The 21,094-nt window shown below is 32.7% G+C and overlaps 1 protein-coding gene and 1 long non-coding RNA gene across 2 annotated transcripts in view; both read left to right on the top strand.

Annotated features, from left to right (window-relative positions):
• Nucleotides 1-20,224, top strand: part of LOC143059798 (uncharacterized) — a 71,545-nt gene extending 51,321 nt beyond the window's left edge. The window contains exon 2 of the long non-coding RNA XR_012973613.1: nt 18,389-20,224. This is a non-coding gene — a long non-coding RNA (uncharacterized LOC143059798). The remainder of the gene's footprint in view (nt 1-18,388) is intronic.
• Nucleotides 5,802-7,699, top strand: LOC143058530 (uncharacterized). Its single transcript, XM_076232034.1, has one exon. The coding sequence runs from the start codon at nt 5,809-5,811 to the stop codon at nt 7,492-7,494; it is 1,686 nt and encodes a 561-aa protein (XP_076088149.1). The 5' UTR covers nt 5,802-5,808; the 3' UTR covers nt 7,495-7,699.
• Nucleotides 20,225-21,094: the final 870 nt, after the last annotated feature.

Consider the following 21,094-nt stretch of genomic DNA (forward strand, 5'->3'; position numbering starts at 1 on the left):
CCTATGTATATGGTTACAGAGGAAGCAGATTTAAATCTTAATTTGTCTTGATATATGAATAACATTGCTGTATATATAAATTGACAAGGTCCCCCCTCAGTGGCGGATCCAGGGGGGATCTGGGCGTTTGAACCCCCTTTTTATTTACCGATCAATGCATTTGAATGGGGACATAACATTTGATACCCCTTTTTTTTTGGGAAAATGGCTGAATCTGCCCCTGCCCCTTGTGATACGCTATACGTACAAGATTATTTTTAGGATCAATTTTGCTGGAGCTCACCTTCACTAGTCGTAGTATTTTAAAACAGGTTCTGTTATTTTACTTGCAAGACAAAATAGTAAGCCAAATCAAAGACGATCGATATAATATCAATGGGTGTAAATCCATTAGCATTTTTTAAAAAGTGCATTTATTATATGTCATTACAAGGAATTCCAGAAATAAAAAATAGATCTTTTTGCTTTTAGTTCAGTGGAGACTGTGCAGCTCAATTTTTATTGTATTATACTTTGTTGCAGGTTTCTTCCACTTTTTCATGTGCATGTCTTGTATGTTCATTTTAAGAATTATACCCTCTACCGTAAAAAAGATATATATAGTGAACTATGTATTAAAAGCAAGTCTTATTTTCTTCTACCTATAGGATAATACTCTCACATAAATACTTTTTATGTCAACACCATTAATCATTTGATACAAAAAAAGTAGTTATACAAATACGGATATTTCTTAGAATTGACGATCATCCTTTAAAAGTTACGGTCATCATTTAGAAATTACGGTCATCCTTTACAAATTACGGTCATCTTTAAACCAATTACGGTCACCCTTGTTATGAATCGTTGATTCTGTTACGGTTATCTCGATTGTGATTTACGGTCATCTTGGCGATTTTTTCAAATCGAATTTCCTGTTTCATGGTCATTTCTCGGAAGTAATTTGTGATTTCCGTGTGAATCTTTTATAAATTTACATCGTATCAAGGTCTCCTTTGTAAAGAAAATGATATAGAAACACTGTAACAGACAATACAGATACTGACCCATTTTTTCATCCGACATCTTGGGATGACGTTGAATACAGTTACGGTCATCAGCTTTACCCCAGTATAGATTGTGCCGATCAGCTGATATTTTACACTATAAATATACAGACAGAGGGAAATTTGTGATTGATTTGTTGAGTCGGTTTTGCGTATTTTGCATGATAGAAATAAGTGTCGGCAAACCGGAAGATGACTTGATAAGTTTGGTTCCGATCCCGTTTAGGTGTCAGACCACCAATTACTTCCTCCAATTTAGAACGTATGTAAAAGTAGCCCTACTCTGACACAAAATAGTGCTTTTGATGTCCTTGTTTACTTTAACTAACCAACAAATTTGCAGAAATGAAACTTTTGGTGAAAGAGAAATATATCTAGATCATTTTGAGCCAAAAATTTACTTGTCTATTAGTTTGCATTAAAATTGAGGATGAATGCGCTCCATAGTATACTAATTTTTAGATTTCCAGAAAACAATTTTTTTTTTTGGAGAACCTCTGTTTGAAGGTCAGTTATTTTGTTAGAAGGCTTTAAAGGTATTGTGAAAATTGGCATATAGAAAGCTGATACATGTACAATTAAGGATATACCTGGTTTCTATGAAGTTAAACTTAAGGTAAACTATTTAGAAAGCTGTAAAAATTGCAACATTTGGTTGAACAGATTGGGATTTTTAATTGGTGGTCTGACACCTTTAGGTGGGATTTTTAGAATCAGATCGAAACTAACTAATTTGATTTTAATCAATGTATCATTAACAAAGACATGTTTTAGCTCAAATATCCGTTTCTAAGATTTTATATCAAATGTATAATGCGACTTTTTGTTTTGTATTTAAATGGTTGGAAACGAACTCAAAGTCACGATATGAATAAGGTATATAATTAAGTAAAACATACAGATAAGCTCGATTATAGACTGTTGAGCAGAAGTTTTGACAAGTTATAAAATTTGCAGAACAAAATAAATATAGGAACAAGAATGTGTCCCCAGTACACGTATGTCCCACTCGCACTATAATTTTCTATGTTCAGTGGACCATGCAATCGGGGTCAAAACTCTAATTAATTTGGCATCAACATTAGCAAGATCATATAATAGAGAACATATGTACTGAGTGTTAAGTTGATTGGACTTCAACTTCATAAAAAAAAACTCGACCAAAAATGTTAAACTGAAGCGCGCCAGACGACGAAAGTACGGACGCACAGACCAGAAAACAAAATGCCTCTCTACTATCGTCATTGGGGCATAAAATTATCATTTATCAAAGGTAATTCCAAGGAGGTGAGATCCATAAAAACCATAAAGATAGAAAAGCCTGGTTTTATAACTAGCTTAATAACCTCCCAGTTGTATGAGAAGTATTTATATTTTTATTAAGTTAATAAAAGTATGCACACATAACAAACAGAAAAAGAACGTACGTGTGACAATAATTGGGATCCCACCGTCATAACTGTTTAAACATGCATCACAAAAATATAACAGAACTGACTAAAATATTCAAACAAACAAACAAATGAAAAATTGACAAAGTGGAAAAACCAATTGTAGTTGATTTTAGGGTTCCTTGTGTATTTTAACCTCACCTACACAATTTATATATTTATTAAGAAATCCGGTTCATTCTGCACCGAAAGCTCATATTATCTAGTGTAATGCAATGGTTATCATGTTATCAGTAGACATAATTTACGAATATTCTTTTGAATTTGTATTGGTGATCAATCAGTTCCATACAATCCAATATGGCGGCAAACAGTGAATCTACCTTAAAAATCTTCATTTCTAAGGAAAAATGGCAATCTATGTGTAAGTCTTTTTTTTAAATAAAGAACAATAAGAGATTTACTATAAATAGAATTCATTATATTAGTAAGATTGTTGTTGCAATTATCATAAACTTGATTTTGTACTTTACAAGGTTTCTGATAAAATGAATATATCTCACTGTATCATATGACTTTTTCCCTACTTGGTTGCTGAGTAATTTAAATCACAAACAACCCTATTTAAACACATCAAATTAAAGCACGCCAGGTTACCGCGTACAAGATAAAAATACCTCGCTGTCATGTGACCTTTTTATTTCCTGGTTTAGAATAAGAAGGTTTATTACATTTAATTATTTGTTTATTTTATTCCAAAATTAAGGTAAGATAAGACAAATTACTATCATATTTGATTAAGATGTGCTTTTTTGAAGTTCAAAATGCTACAATATGTTCAATATCGTTCTATTAAATATCTATCATTTTTTTAAACTGGTCAAAACATGGATTAAAAATGGAACAAAGTTAAAAAGGAACTAATATTGTGTCAAAACGATTAATGTTGGTCTTTTAATACTCATAAATTCATGTTCTTAAACATTTATTTTAACATCACACAACTGCTCTTACAATTGATAATCATGAACATCTCAAATAAGAGTATCATTATCATTATATGGGTCAATCGTAGAATACCTTGACAAAGTATACTGAACGTCCCTAATATAAATACACAATTTGATTATGAAAGTTTGATTTTTACACGATACTTCACTCAGAAATTGAAAATAACCTCATTGATTAAAAGACTAGCAACAAACAATTGGTTTTACAAGAAAAACAATAATTGTCAATTATTTGATAGAAAAACACTACTATTAGTTCATCGTATATAAATGGTGTTGATTATTTAAATTTTCTTCATCTCGAACTGGAATGAAATAAGCAAGCGAGACCAAGTAAGCAACGAGTAAGAGTCGACATTTATCCTTCAAGGATTCAACGACTTTGAATAAAAGTTGTTTTTATGTGATTGGCTGATAACCTTTATTCTATAATCCGTTCAGATTCTATAAACCATCTTAAACAGTTCGGGCAATGATTGGTCATAGTATGTTGTATTGTGACAACTTGATGTTTTGTAAAATTGTTTTGTATTTTTTTTAAGTAACTTATTTGTTCCCGAGGGTATCAGCTCAGTAGTCAGCACTTCGGTTTTGACATGAATATCAATTATCTACCGAATACAATTTTTAAGTATATTGTAATTTTTATAAATTTCCTGTTACAAAACTTTGAATTTTTCGAAAACTAAGGATTTTGTTATCCCCGGAATAGATTACCTATTTGGCACAAAGTTTTGAAATTGTTGGTTCTCAATGCTCTTCAACGTTGTACTTACTCGGCTTTATATCTATTTTGATAACAGCGTCACTGGTGAATCTTATGTATTAAATTATAATCCTGATACCTTTGATAAAACTGAGAAAGGAAATTGGGAATGTGTCAAAGCGACGAGAACTGTTTATTGTGATATGCATAAAGTTTTGTATATCTTTTATCAATTCTTTGATGTTATAACAATTCATGTTTATTATGTTTGTTTACTCCATGTTTCAAACACATGGGGCTGAGCGTTGCTTTATATCTAATTTTGAAAAAATCTTGAAGACAGCTGAACAGTGTTCTAATCCCTTAGTAGATTTCGAGTATTTCTGAAATTATAATTAAGAGGGTTAAAGCTGTCTCGGTTAGTGTATATAAAGGTATATACTATGAAAATAAGAGACTATCCAATTTAGCACATATTTACAACTTGAGTAATCCTGTAATTAGTCTATTGATATATTTTGGCTGACTAGCTGTAGCTCATTATCCGGTGCAGAAAAATTGGTACCGTTAATGTTATTACATAGTTTTGTAAATCTACTCACTATTATCATTGTAAATATTGACTTCAGAATGAAAAGATTGTAGTTGCTGGTGTAAGTATGTTTATTGGTATATTGGTATAAAGTTGTGTTGCAAGCATGTGCTAATATACATGATAAATTTCAAATCATATAGATAGTTTGCAGTGGCAGATCCCAAAAGAGGGTGGTGGAAAACGCTTATTTGGGGGGGGGGGTGATCAATGCTTTGAATAAGAACATACAGTTGAACCCCTCCCTCTTTATTTTGGGTTGGAACCCCTTTAAAAATGGATGGATCTGCCCCTGGTATGTACCCATAGGTAGTCTAGTAAATAGTTTACATGCATGAAATATCTGTCACTGGACATTAATTAACCAATAATCAATGCATTCATGACGAAATATATCAAATTGCTTTTATTTCCCTCTACAAGGTTTCATGATTCACTCTTTTAAGTAATTACATGGAAGATAATATAAATGATTACAATTTTAGATGGCATTGTACTCTAATCAAGTTATAATGAACTACAATGTATATTTGTTACTCTTTATTTAATTGAAAAAAACCTTTAGACAATTGTCAAAAACATTTTTTGATCCAAAGATTAAATAGTGGGATGTTTAAAAATAAAATTGAAAAATAATTACAAACTATTGAGTTTAATTTGGAACACATTTTTTTCAAAATAGCCAGTAGCAATTTGTATTTCAATATCTTGATTACGATACAATGAAATCTTACCCTGGTGGTCATTCATGCGTAGTTACTTAGTACACAAAAGAGTATGTACTATGAAAGTTAGAAGACAAATTCAAGCAATTTGATTGATGAAAAGTTGTAAGTATGTGCTAAATATTGTTACATGTTATTTGTTTATAACATGTAAAATATATTGTGAACTCTACTCTACTCAAATGTCATACAAAATTCATCAATGTAATTCAAAAGCAAATATAATAATATAAAATAATCAGGAAACAATACAGTGAAGCTTCAAATTTAACAGGAATTATAAAAACAAAAAAGATTGATATTGATTGACATCTCTTAAATTTTTTTTAGGGATAACAATGGCCTCAAATACAAGTATATGTGGCATATGTTCACTTCGACAGATAACGAAAACATCTGAACACTGGTGCTCGGAATGCGAAGAAGCTCTTTGTGATGAGTGCGAAGAGCATCATAAATTACTGAAAGCCACCCGCAGACACAAACCCATACCAATTTCAAGTTACAAATCTCTTCCGTCATTCATAGCTGACATAAACCAATCATGTGTCTATCACAATGAACAATATCAAATATATTGTAATGAACATGCAATACCTCTTTGCCTCCAATGCATCAATGATCATAGTAAGTGCAACGTCACTTCTATTGAAAAGATCACCATGAACATCAAGACCTCTGGGCAATTTCTAGATTTAGAATCAAGGCTTGCCGATCTATTACAAAACATTGAAAGAATAAAGAAAAACCGAAAGGCTAATGTAACTGACATTGAAACATTACGAGAACAACATGTTAAAGAAATAAAGCAGATAAGAGTTGAAATAAACAATCATTTAGATAACCTTGAGAAACAAATTCTTGAAGAGCTTAAAGAGAAGGAGTACCAATGTAAAGAGTGTATTCAGAAAGTTTTCCTGCCGGTCAAGGAAAGAGGATCTATAATAACTCAATGTCAGTTGAATTTCAAAAGTATTAAAGATTATGCATCCGATCTTCAAACATATATTGGAATGAGAGACCTTGAGGTCAAGGTTGATGAAAATGAACAATATTTGCAGTCGTTGATAGATACAAAAGGTTTAGAGCATCTTGACTTAGTGTATAAGGTTGACACAAATGTTCAAAATATTTTGAACAATCTTAAGAGTTTTGGGTCAATTGAAATAAAAAATCACATAAGTGATATTGAATTGACAAGAGCGAAAGATAAGCAAGCGCAAATACAAGTAGCAGCACCGAGGAAGACCGTTAACGATGTAAAATTAATTCAGCAGAAGAAGATAATAACTAATGGAGCGGTAGTAAGGGGCTGCTGTATGTCAAGAGAAGGAGACTTTTTGTTCACTGATCATGCCTTACAATCTCTGTACGTAATAAAATCAGATGGAACCCTGGAATATAAGATATCGGTTGATCCTAGTTTTGGGTTTGATATAACATTTGTCGATGATAACAATGTTGCTATTACATCTGGAGTTTCAACAAATAAGACCGGTATTGACATTATTACCATTGAGAACCGAAGTACACTAAAGTTCATCAACCTTCCTGGTCCGTCATATGGAATCACACGTGATCACGACTCGTTGTTTGTCTGTGTTGAAGGACAGGGTATATATAAAGTAAACACTGTGGATTATACTACCACTCACGTGATCAGCTGTAAATTTCCGAGGAGATCCTACGTATCTGTATTCGACGGCAAGATATACTACACTGACTCGAATGATCACAGCGTAGTTTGTTGTGACCGTAACGGGTCACATGTTTGGACTTTTAGGGAAATCTCAGTTTTGAAATGCCCGAGAGGCATTACTGTAGATAATGATGGAAATGTGTTTGTTATCGGATTGGAATCGTCGAATGTAGTAATTCTATCAAACGACGGAAAACATCACAAGGATATCCTGACCATACAAGACGGACTCGTTGAACCATCTGCTATTTCCTTTGATAAACAGAAAAGGAAACTACTTGTTGCAAATCTAAAGAACTTTGCATTCCTGTACAATGTTACTTAAAAGTTAAAAAGGTCAAACTTGAAGGATATTTTATTATTTGACAAAAAGAACAAACATATTTTGTTTATAAAGATTGTAAATACAATGAATGTTTACAAGACTAAAATTCTCAGAGATAAAACAAACTGAATTCAACAATTTACTTGAAGAAAATTTAATAGAGATATTAAAGTCATTTCCTTTGAAATAAAATTGAAAAGAAGAGTCACATATCAGATCTTCTTGAATAGCTCAGTAATAGTTTGACAATGAGTTAAGCTTGTTCAAATGTATTCTCTTTGAACAGTTGGCAAGGCATTTTATGGCAGAAAAGTCATTTTCATGCCCCCTTCGTGGTAGGTAAGTTTTAAATTTTCTCCTTGTCCGTCTAGAGGTCTGTCGGTACGTCCGTATATCCGTACGTCCTGAAATGATTTTTATTCTCTAACGTTTGATTGAATTAAATGTTATGAAAGACGGACGAAAGAAACCAGATGGACAGTCAAACTCATAAATAGAAAATAAACTGACAACGCCATTGCTAAAAATGAAAAAAAGACAAACGAACAAACAATAGTACAGATGACACAACATAGAAAACTAAAGAATAAGCATCGAAAATAAACTGACAACGCCATGGCTAAAAATGAAAAAAAAGACAAACAGACAAACAATAGTACACATAACACAACATAGAAAACTAAACCAGAAGCAACACGAACCCCACAAAAAACTAGGGGTGATCTCAGGTGCTCCGGAGAAGTAAGCAGATCCTGGTCCACACGTGGAACCCGTCGTGTTGCTTATGTGATAACAAACCGGTAAATAGTCTAATTCGGTAGGTCACATTCATGAAAGGGAAGGTGATTGTAGTTACGACTTAAGGAACATATCCGATATCATTTGAGAAACGGTTATTCCATAACGGTCAACTAACTCGTGATGGCGTCCGTAAAATTTACGAAGGGATGATTTCAACTTCACCATTTGGAACTCTTGGTTTAATAGTTTCCTGGTGGACAACAACCCTCTATCAAAAAAATCATGATAGGAAATGCAAGCACGGGAATATCGTATCAATTGGAAGATATATATCCCGTATGCAGGTGCTGCTGGAATGTTGCTACTTAGAAATGGAAAGTTCACAATTGGAAAGCTGAAATCATCTCTTTTGTCGTAAAGTTTTGTTTCCAACCGACCCTCATTGTCAATTTCTAGATGTAAGTCAATCTATGAGGCCGTTTTAACTGTATCTGTTCTATCCTTTATCTCTAGTTCGATGGGATAGATGCGTTCAACATAGTCACCCAATTTTTAAATTATTTAGTGAAAGAACGTCATTTATATAGCGGAAAGTAGAGTTAAGGATATTGCTAACTTCTTATTTTTGCTTCATAAGAAGTTCCTGTATGAAGTCAGCCTCATAATAATAAAGAAACAAGTCGGAAAGAAGAAAAACACACTTGGTTCCCATTGGAATGCCGACAGTCTGTTGAAAAACACGTCCTCCGAACGTAACAAATATGCTGTCAATAAAATAATCAAGCATTTTGATAATGTCAGTTTTAGAGAATATTTTGTTTGAATCAAAGTGATCCTTTACAAAGTAGGATTTATCCCTCCCTAAGATAAGATACTTCTATCTACGTTGGCCATTCTTTTTTTATGAAACAAAGCAATAACAACTCTTTCAATTTGTCTTTGAGTTTGGAATGTGGACTACTTGTGTAACGTGTAGAAAAGTCAAAAGTTTTAATACTATTGCAAGATGAAATCTAGGCTCATTTAGAATGTGAAATAAAACTCACTTATTAATCTAGATATAAACCTTTAAAATTATCATCTATTTACAATAAAAGTATTACTGTAACTGCATGAAGAAAGACACAAATAAGTTGTTACCTTTCGATAACGGTGTATGACAAATACAAAACACATTGTAAGTAATTTGTATTGACATTTCTTTCGCGGAAAAGTGGTTATTTTTTCAACAATTTTAATTGAATCGAATGAAATATTTAGAAAGATTGTATTTAGCAAAGCAATACATTGTTTTAACAGATAATCAGGATATAGTTATTTACCCTCCTCACCCACCCCTTTTGTGAGTTACGTGAACGTTATTCTTATATAAGTTGATAATTTGATAGAGTAAAAGGTATACATGAATTAAAAAAAGTTAAGAACTGACACGAAGACGAATATAAATACATGTAGGTCACATCCTGATTTCCTATTCAGTGTGTATCGTCCTGAACATGCATGAAATATTTGCCACTGGACGTTAAGCAACCAACAATCAATCAACCTATGCAGTGTGACTCAATAAGATTTTCGAAATCTTACAAACGAATATGTTAAATCTGGCTTTCTTCTTTGATAGTTTACATTAAAGTTCTATATCTCATATATGAGAATGTGTCTGTATTGGAGCGATAAATTAACAAAACTTCACGTTATTTGTTTCAAAAATTAAAATGTGGACAATGACATTTTTATTACACCTATCATTGATTGAATTTTAAAAAGTAAATAATAAAATCGGCAACGAAAAACTATCAGACGAATATGATTTTGAAGTAGATTATAGATTGCATTTTTATCAAGGAAAATAATGATCTCACACAGGTCATTATTTAATGCCTTGGAGCATATTCCATTGAAACATAGTATCGTCCGGGTTGATTCTGAAATAGAATGACCTATCGTTCTGAAAGAAAAATAACTCCATATAGGTATATAAGTTGAGTTTCCAAGTGAAGTGTCAATAACTAATTTGTTTATCAAGCAGTTAATGTAATGAGTTTTACACACAAAAACTGTTGTTTGGGGCTTTATCTGAGGGGACAGCAACATATTTGTCATGGAGGTAGGATGAGTGTTTTGCAACCTTTGAGTCTTTAAAGATTGACGTAGCATGGTCATTGATAGACCCATTCAGTTTCTTAATTCAGAATTGTATCAACGACCTCATCGCCTTAATCCATTCGGAAAGAGTGTCTACGTCTTCCTTCTCGCGCTTAGCCCTTTGCCTGGCATAATTCTCGACTGAATCCATTAAAATTTTAAAATTGTATTTCCAATTGAGGGATTTTTCCACGATGTTTCGGACCTTTCGATAACACATTTCGCAAGGAAGTGTTATTTACAATGTTAAGGTCACCGGTAATGACGTGGCCAGCCGGATTATATGTGAATTGAGAACTAGCACAAGTACAATCGGGAGGTTTAGACTTGAAGTCGTCAATATTGAGATCCTGCAAAACGTGTTTGTAATTAAAAATGTTAGTTGCAATAGGTTTGGTATAGGTATAAGAAATGGGTACAGACTGATTTTTGAAATAAGGAGGTATTTTCGATTGAACTAATTTATGATGAAGGATATTGCCTAAGTTGACACCATCGATACCTTTATTTGGAAAGGAAAGATTAAGAAAACATCTTTTTCTCTTTATCATCTTTCCCGGTGCGGACTGGGTTGAAAAAGCTATGACTTGCAATATCCGAAATTATAGCTATATATATATTGGTGTAAAAACTAAAGTTTTAACATTTGGTGGATTTGGATATTTTCTTTTCGATCTCCACTGGTCAAAAAGATTCTGTGGTTTGTTAAATATTCGTCACACCTGGCTTTTAATATTTTATATTTGATAAAGATATATCCAGAAAATCGCACAGGACAGTCATGTTATGTTTATTACTCAAGTAAATGCAGTGTACACACAAACACTCCTTCCTTTCACACACATCTGTTTACAAAACGTTTTTTGTCGGCTTTAAAATTGTTGAAACATCTTTAATTTTTGTATTTGCCATCACATGATCAATAGACGTATTTGCAGATATATATCATCGAATACAAATATTCTTTTAAATTTGTATTGTTAATAATAAAATTGAGAATGGAAAAGGGGAATGTTTCATAGAGACAACAAGGTTATAAATTGATCTTCAATACAGCGAGAAAATCCCTCATCCGCAGCATACTATATTGATTTTGCGACATACAACTACCAGAACACATGGGATCATCTTCGGTGTTGGGGTTAATTCTCGTTGTTCACGTATTCCGTTTTCTATACTGTTGTTTGTCTTTTGGTTTGCCTGTTTCACAGTTATGTTCTTAGTCCACGATATTCAAGCGAACATAACATATTTATGTGTTTATTTATGATGTGTTTATTACCAAGAATAATAAAAACAAAACAAGTAGGTATTGATAAACTTCTAAGAATGTTTTTTTCAGAGATCACAATGGCCTCTAATACAAGTGTATGTGGAATATGTGCACTTCGACAGATAACGACAACATCTGACCACTGATGCCCGGAATGTGAAGAAGCTCTTTGTGATGAATGCAAAAATCATCATAAGTTACTGAAAGCCACCCGAAGACACGAACCTATACCAATTTCCATTTATCATTTAGATAATTTTGAGAAACAGATTCTTAAAGAACTTTTAGAGAAGGTGTGTCAATGTAAAAAGAGTATTCAGAAGTTTTAGTACCGGTCAAAAAAAAAGAAACTACAATGTCAGTTGAGTTATAAAAGCCTTATAGAATATGCATCCGATCTACACACATATATTGGACTGAGAGACGTTGAGGTCACGGTTTATGAAAACGAACAATATTTACAGTCGCTGATAGAAACTTAAGGAATAAAGCATATTGACTTATTATCGCTCTACGTAATTGCGTCAGATGGTACCTTTAACTATAAGAAGTCGCTTGTTCCTAGTCATGGGTATGACATTACATTTGTCAACGAAAAACATGTTGCTATTACATCCGCAAATTCAGGGAAGACTGGTATTGACATTATAAACATTGAGAGCCGAAGTAAAATAAAGTTTATCGACATCCCTGGTCCATCATTTGGAATTACATGTAATAAAGACTCGCTGTTTGTCTGTGTACACCGACTTGGTATATATAAAGTTAACACTGTGGATTATACTACCTCTCACGTGATCAGTTGTAAATTAACGTCAGATTCCTACGTATCTGTATATGCCGACAAGATATACTACACTAAAAAGCAGGATGGAAGTGTAGTTTGTTGTGATTTAAATGGATCATGTGTGTGGGCTTTTACAGATACCTCAGTTTTGACCAACCCGGTCGGCATCACTGTAGATACCGGTGGTAACATTTTTTGTCCAAGGGAAAAGGTCGTCGAATGTGGTCATAATATCAAACGATGGAAAACATCACAGACAAATTCTGACAGGCGAAGATTATCTACGTGAACCGTCACCTATTTTCTTTAATCAACAGAAAAAGGAACTTCTTGTTACAAATCTAGAGCATACTGCCTTTCTCTACAATGTTGCGCAAAAAAGATTGAAATCCTAACTATCGTCACAACGCACAGTTAGCAAGTTACTTAGTGTTGAAAATTAATCTGCAACCGCTTCTCTTTACAGTGTCTTGCAAAAATAATTTAAATCATAATGACTGACAAAACAATTTATCTGGACTTGTTGTAAATAACAACACTTTTTTTTTTAAAATGTATAAAATCAAGAGTGTTTAGCCTCTCAGTGAATTTGCATTTAGTTGATAAATTGAACTACGGCTATATGGGCGGTTGATCTGGTAATCGGGTTGGTTAAAGTCTGTTAATCATGTGTTTTCGAGAAAATAATTTCAAGGTTCTGGTTTGAATTGTTTTTTTGTTGTTATAATTGAGGGGCTTTTTCTTTCTTGCGATATTGGTTTTATATCGTTAAAGGCGGAATGGTGACTTATATATATTTATAGGAAGATGTGGTGTGAGTGCCAATGAGACAACTCTCCATCCAAATAACAATTTATAAAAGTAAATCATTATAGGTCAATATACGCCCTTCAACACGGAGCCTTGGCTTACACCGAACATCAAGCTATAAAGGGCCCCAAACTTACTAGTGTAACCATTCAAAAGAGGAAAACCAACGGTCTAATCTATATAAAAAACGAGAAACGAGAAACACGTATAAATTACATAAACAAACGACAACTACTGTACATCAGATTCCTGACGTAGGACAGGTGCAAACATTTGCAGCGGAATTTAAAATTTTAATGGTACCAAACCTTCTCCCTTTTTCTGAAACAATAGCATAACATGGTCATCACAACATTGAAAAACACATGATAAAATATCAATTGGCAGGCTTAACTCAATCAAAAAACGTAAATTAACACACTATGAACAAATAAATTTGATCTGCGATATATTTGCATTGAGAATAGTCGGCTTTTTTCAATACCCACCAAAAACCCAAGAAATACCTCCTGAAAGGAAAGCTTGTTGTGAGAGGAGCAGATGTACGGACTACCGTTGATGTGAGGAAAAAAACATACAGGTTCCAGCTGTCCGGTTCATAAAGGATTTTAAGAATCAGACCTAAGTTAACCTAATTGATTGTAAGTCAATGTATCAATAATTAAGACATGTTTAAGTTCAAATATCCTATTCGTTTCTATAACTATACATTGTATATCAATTGTATTATGCGACTTTTTATTTTGTATCTAAATGGTTCTAAACAATCTCAATGTCATGATATGAATAACATTAATAATTTATTAAAACATTCAAATAAGTTCGATGTCAAAAACAATTCACAGGCGAGTTAAACCTGATTTTATAGCTAGCAAAACCCTCCCATTTGTATGACAATTAGTTATAGTTTCGATAAATTGATAAAAGTATGCACAGAACCCAAACAGACATGTGAAAATGATGGGGATCCTACAGCCATAACTGTTTAAACATACATAATAGAAATACATAACAACTGACTAAAATATTCTAACAAACGACAAATGGAATATTGAATGAGTGAAGAAAACACAAATAGTTGATTGTAGGTATTTGTCATACAAGAATTTTGAAATTTTTAGGTTGAGGGTTCCTGATGAAGGTTAAATCAGATATGTGTTTTGAATAAACACAATTTAGTATTTCAGCCACACATACACCATTTATTCAGAAATGCAGTTCTTTCTGCATCGAAATCTCGTAAAATATCTGGTGTAGTGCAATGCTCATCACGTTATTAGTAGACTTATATGCAATCCAATATGGGGGTATACAATGAATCTACCTTAAAAATCTTCATATTGTAAGAAAAAAATGGCAATCTATGTGTAAGTTTCTTTATTCAAATAAAGAAAAACAAGTGATTTATTGGATTATAAAGACTGTTTGCGCATTAACTGTTTCACGTTAGCATCATACAGGAAGATAACTATTAAAGTAATTATTTGATATATTTCAATGGAACTTTCGAGAAAACAAGTTCAGTATCACTACATTTCAAAATGTTCTTCTAAAGCGAATTATAAACAACATACGACCAAAAAAAAAAAAAATTTTTGCAGTTGTATAAAAACCTATATCCTTATATTTTATTTCACAACTCAATCTGATAGATTTCTCTCTATCCACAAAAAAGGAGAGAAGTTTCATACCATATTACGTAAGTATATGAATTTGTATGTTGAGTAATTGAAATTCTTGATGAGTGGTTTTGAAACCAAAGAAGCACTTTTCTTGATCTCATATATATATTAAACTCTTTGAAGAGAGTAAATTCAAATATTAACTATGAATTCATCTCGCTGTCTCATATGACCTTTGTTCCTCCTTGGTCACAAATTACATTTCTTTAACAAAGCAAATAAAAACACTCCAGGTTACCGCGTACAAGATAAAAATATCTTGCTGTCATGTGACCTTTTTAATTCCTGGTTCAGAAAAAAATTTACATTTGAATTTTTGTTTATTTCATTCCTAAACTAAGGTAAGATTGCACTTATTACTATCATATTTGATTTAGATGTGCTGTTTTTTGTTGTTAAATCTGTAACGATATGTTTAATATAATTCTAAAATAATAGCTTAAATTAATCTTTAAACTAGTCAAAATATGCATTAAAAATGGAACGAAGTAAAAAAGGAACTGATATTGTGACAAAACGATTAATGTTGGTTTTTTTTAATACTCTTGTTCTTTCATATTAAAACATCACACCACTACTTATACTAACAGTTTATAATCATGAAATATCTCATACATAGAGTATCATTATCATTATATGGGTCAATCGTGGATTACCTTATTTAAATATACTGAACATCCATAGTTATACAAAATGAATTATAAAAGTCTGAATTTTAAAAGATACTTTACTCAATAATTGAAATTAAACTTATTGATTTAAAGTTTAACACCAATTATCTTTACAAAACAAAGATGATTGTCAGTTATGTAATATAAAACACTGCGTTTTGTTAATCAGATATACATGTTGTTGTTTATTTGGGTTTTAATGTCGAACTAAAATAAAATAAGCAATCGAGACCAAGTAAGCAATGAGTAAGAGTTGTCATATATCACTCGATGATTCCTAAACTTGAAATTTAAATTAGATTTATTTTTATATGAATATAAATTAATCATCCGTTAGGGCTTTTACTCAATCAGTCCAAAAGTATATAATATGTTCTTGTTCTTCAAACCATCTTAAATACTTCAGACAACGAGAATTCAAATGCATTGTATGATTTAGAAAATTCATAACTTAACTGGATTTTGCCGTACACTTTTTCTCGTCCCTGCGGAAGATGATAAAATTAACAAACAGTTGAGTTTACCTTGATATGGTCCACTCAGGTACACAGTTTAAATAACCAATTATTGTCAGGTATCTATTGTCCATCTCATGTCCATGTCAAGCAATACAGCTCACTTCAATTATTACCTGTGGGGAAGTTCTCAAACCTGTTTCCCAACTTAGTTTATTTTGGCACCTTCTGGAGGAATGAAAAAAAGTGTACGGCAAAATCCTGGTAAGTTTTTATTTTTCTAAAACATAAAACATATTTGAAATTTATTTATCTAGGGCATGCTATGCCTGAAATTTTTTTACAGATGCGCAGGTTTGTCTGTACTCAGAGTAAATTTTGAGGTGAAAATGCGGCCATTTTAGCCATAGGGTCCACATGAACCTTAAAATGATTCCCAAGAGTACTTCAACATATTAAAATGGGTCTAAACATGCATTAAAATTGGAACGAAATAAAATACAATTGATATTTTGACAAGAGGATTAATGTTGGTATTTTATTACTTATAAATTCTTGTTCTTTCATGTTTGTTTTAACATCACACAAATACCATTATCATTATCATGGGTATGTTGATCAATCGTAGAAAATATTGTTAAAGTATACTGAACATTCCTAATACTTACAAAATATGAATATCAAAGTCTGATTTTTATACGACCACAAAAAACTTTGCAGTCGTATATTGGTATCACGTCGACGTCGTCGTCGTCGTTGCAGCAATCGAAGACATTTGGTTTTCGTACACCAACTTCAGTATAAGAAACTAGATATCCATGAAATTTAAACACAAGGTTTATGACCACAAACGGACGGTTGTGATTTATCTTTGGGGTTATGATCCCAACAGTTTATGAGTAAGAGACTAACAAGGAGCCAAAATAAGCATTTTTCTAGTTTTTAAGACCATAACTTGTGGAATGGTGCATGGATCTCTCTGAAATTATAACACAAGTTCCTTTGCAACAAAGGGATGGTAAGAATTGGCTTGGGGGGGGGGGGGGGGGGGTTATGGCTCAAACCGTTTAGAAATAAGGGGCAAAAAAAAAAAAAAAGAAGAGGAAAACAAGGGTTTCCTGGTTAATGGACAATTACTAAAGAAGACACCATAATTTTAAAGCAGTATAAGGGAGGTAATTCAATCACAATATTGATAATGTTGTTTGAACTACATAAAAAAACTCCCTTACACTTTTAAATTATGCATACAGAAATGTTGTATTGTCTTGAGGTGATTAGCAGTAATTTATTCTTAGAAGTAACCTCAGGCTTTATGACAATGCTAAATATACCACTAAAATGACAAAAGTTCATGGCAGGAAAACAGTATATTATAAACGCAAGAACACACACGACAGAGACATAAATGAATACATAATATAATTAGTTATCAAAGGTACCAGGATTATAAAAGGATTATAAAAAGATTATAAAAGTGCATTATGACATGTTAACCACAGAATAACAACGAATACCAAAAATAATATAAAACCTGATTAAAATAATTCAGTATGTTTATTTACATCACGTTACACATATAATTAGTTGCCTTAGCGTTGATTTATTCAAAAACTTGAAGAAATCTCGACGCTAGCTGAAAAGTTTACTTATTCTGAAGTAGCTTTAGATTTCGACTATTTCATACATATGTATTTCCATGGCCGTCCACAATTTGCTAAAACATATCATACCAAACATTACATGTTTGCTTCAAAAGCAAATCAGATAGCCTCAAATCAACAAAAAACAATTCAGTGGAGCTTTAGAAGAGGGTCGAAAGATACAAGAGGGACAGTCAAACTCATAGATCGAAAATAAACTAAGGCCATGCATAAAAAAAAGACAAAAGACATATAATAGTACACAAGACACAAGACTAAGCAACATGAACTCGAACAAAAAACAGGGTTGATTTAAGGTGCTCCGGAAGAGTAATCAGATCCTGCTCCACATGTTGCACCCGTCGTGCTGCTCATGCTGCTACACACCCGGTAAATAGTCTTTTCCGGTAGGTCACATTTGTGAAAAGGAAAGGGGGTTGTAGTTACGACACAATAAACATATTCGATATCATCTGTGAAACGGTTATTGATTGTTTCCATAACGGTCAACAATCTCGTGAAGGCGTACGTTAAATTTACGAAGAATGATTAATTTTCAACATTTGGAACTCTTGGTTTAATAACTTCGTTTTGAGGAGTAAGCCTCTATCAAGGTTAAAATGAAAATTCTCAAGAATTGTTAAACACATTAATAATGTTGAACATCTTTGATATTATATTTTTTAGATTTCACTATGGCATCAAATACAAGTATATGTGGCATATGTTCACTTCGGAAGATAACGAAAACATCTGACCACTGGTGCCCGGAATGTGAAGAAGCTCTTTGTGATGAGTGCTTAGATCATCATAAATTACTGAAGGCCACCCGAAGACACAAACCCATACCAATTTCAAGTTACAAATCTCTTCCGTCATTCATAGCTGACATAAACCAATCATGTGTCTATCACAATGAACAATATCAAATATATTGTAATGAACATGCAATACCTCTTTGCCTCCAATGCATCAATGATCATAGTAAGTGCAACGTCACTTCTATTGAAAAGATCACCATGAACATCAAGACCTCTGGGCAATTTCTAGATTTAGAATCAAGGCTAGGCGATCTATTACAAAACATTGAAAGAATAAAGAAAAACCGAGAGGCTAATGTAACTGACATTGAAACATTACGAGTTCAACATGTTAAAGAAATAAAGCAGATAAGAGTTGAAATAAACAATCATTTAGATAACCTTGAGAAACAAATTCTTGAAGAGCTTAGAGAGAAGGAGTACCAATGTAAAGAGAGTATTCAGAAAGTTTTGCTGCCGGTTAAGGAAAGAGGATCTATAATAACTCAATGTCAGTTGAATTTCAAAAGCATTAAAGATTATGCATCCGATCTTCAAACATATATTGGAATGAGAGACCTTGAGGTCAAGGTTGATGAAAATGAACAATATTTGCAGTCGTTGATAGATACAAAAGGTTTAGAGCATCTTGGCTTAGTGTACAAGGTTGACACAATTGTTCAAAGTATTTTGAACAATCTTAAGAGTTTTGGGTCAATTGAAATAAAAAATCACATAAGTGATATTGAGTTGACAAGAGCGAAAGATAAGCAAGCGCAAATACAAGTAGCAGCAACGAGGAAGACCGTTAACGATGTAAAGTTAATTCTGCAAAAGAAAATAACAACGAATGGAAGGGTAGTAAGGGGTTGCTGTATGTCAAGAGAAGGAGACTTTTTGTTCACTGATCATGCCTTACATTCTCTGTACGTAATAAAATCAGATGGAACCCTGGAATATAAGATGTTGGTTGTTCCTAGTGATGGGTTTGATATAACATTTGTCGATGGTAACAATGTCGCTATTACATCAGGATTTTCAACAAATAGGACCGGTATTGACATTATAAACATTGAGAACCGAAGTACACTAAAGTTCATCGAACTTCCTGGTCGTGCCTGGTGAATCTCTCGTAATCAAGACTCGCTTTTTGTCTGTGTTGAAGGGCGTGGTATATATAATGTAAACACTATGGATTATACTACCTCTCACGTGATCAGTTGTAAGTTATCGCCATATTCCTACGTATCTGCATTCGACAACAAGATATACTATACTAACGGGGATAATAACAGTGTAGCTTGTTGTGACTACAATGGGGCACGTGTCTGGTCTTTTAATGATACTTCAGTTTTGACGAATCTGAGAGGCATCACAGTAGATAATAACGGTAACGTGTATGTCGTTGGAGAAACATCGTCGAATGTGGTCATCCTATCAAACGATGGAAAACATCACAGACAAATTCTGACAGGCGAAGATGGTCTAGATAAACCGTCAGCTATTTTCTTTGATAAACATAAAAGGAAAATGCTTGTTACAAATCTAAAGCATTCAGCCTTTCTCTACGATGTTACATAAACGTGATTGAAATCTTACCGACCGACACAACGTACAGTTAACAAGTCACTTATTGTTGCAAATCACTAGACACCCGCTTTCCTTTACAGTGCTGTTTAAAAACAATTTTAATCAAAATGACTGACAGAACAATTTGTATAGATTTGATGTAAATAAAAAAATTAAAAAAAGAAAAATTGCTTTAAATAATTGTATGAAATCAATAAATCAATGAGTGTTTGAGTGTCTCAATTAGTATCAAGCTATTTAGTTGAGCTAAAGCATGTTTGCATGCTAGGTTACAAGATCGCAATTATTTGTTTTTTACCCCAAGATGGTACTCAGAATAAAATCCTATACGACTTATGATTGGATGATACAGAATTGGAATTTCATTTAATCGAACGCTTATCCTATTAGGTTTAAAAAATTACGAAAATTATATTCACATTTTACTAAGTATTGAAAATATATTTCATATCAGAATCTGCACATCTGAGCCATTAAGAATACGCCTTTTGCATTAAGCGAAAGAAATTACCGATCTTTTAGAACTGTATTTTAAGTCAATTTTAGCCACATAACCATATATATTTTTTGGTTGTAATGCAACACTGGCATTCCTAGTAATAGGAACTGCTACCCGTTTTTCTCGAGTTTACCTCAGACTACAATTAATTCTCTACTATATAATATAGTTCCCAATTATTATATGGGGTATTTCTTCCTAAGTAATCTGTCTACTGTTTTCTTTCAAATGTTTACTATTTTAGTGATCCTAGCAGTTGCATATATATTGAAATAAGTAAAACATGTGGAAAAAAATTATTTTTGAAAGTGAAAGTAGTGATTTGGCCAAAATTAGCCTTCGTCATTTATTCAAGATTCAAAACCTACCATTGGCATGTTTATATGGCTCTCAAAAGAAAAAAAAGCACTAATGGATTGTCCTGGGACCAGTTAAATTTATTTCATATTTTACACGGTACAAATTTAATTCAACTTGACTTTTACCAAAAAATGCATTGTAGCC

Source organism: Mytilus galloprovincialis, chromosome 14, assembly GCF_965363235.1.
Source record: "Mytilus galloprovincialis chromosome 14, xbMytGall1.hap1.1, whole genome shotgun sequence".
Taxonomy (NCBI): domain Eukaryota; kingdom Metazoa; phylum Mollusca; class Bivalvia; order Mytilida; family Mytilidae; genus Mytilus; species Mytilus galloprovincialis.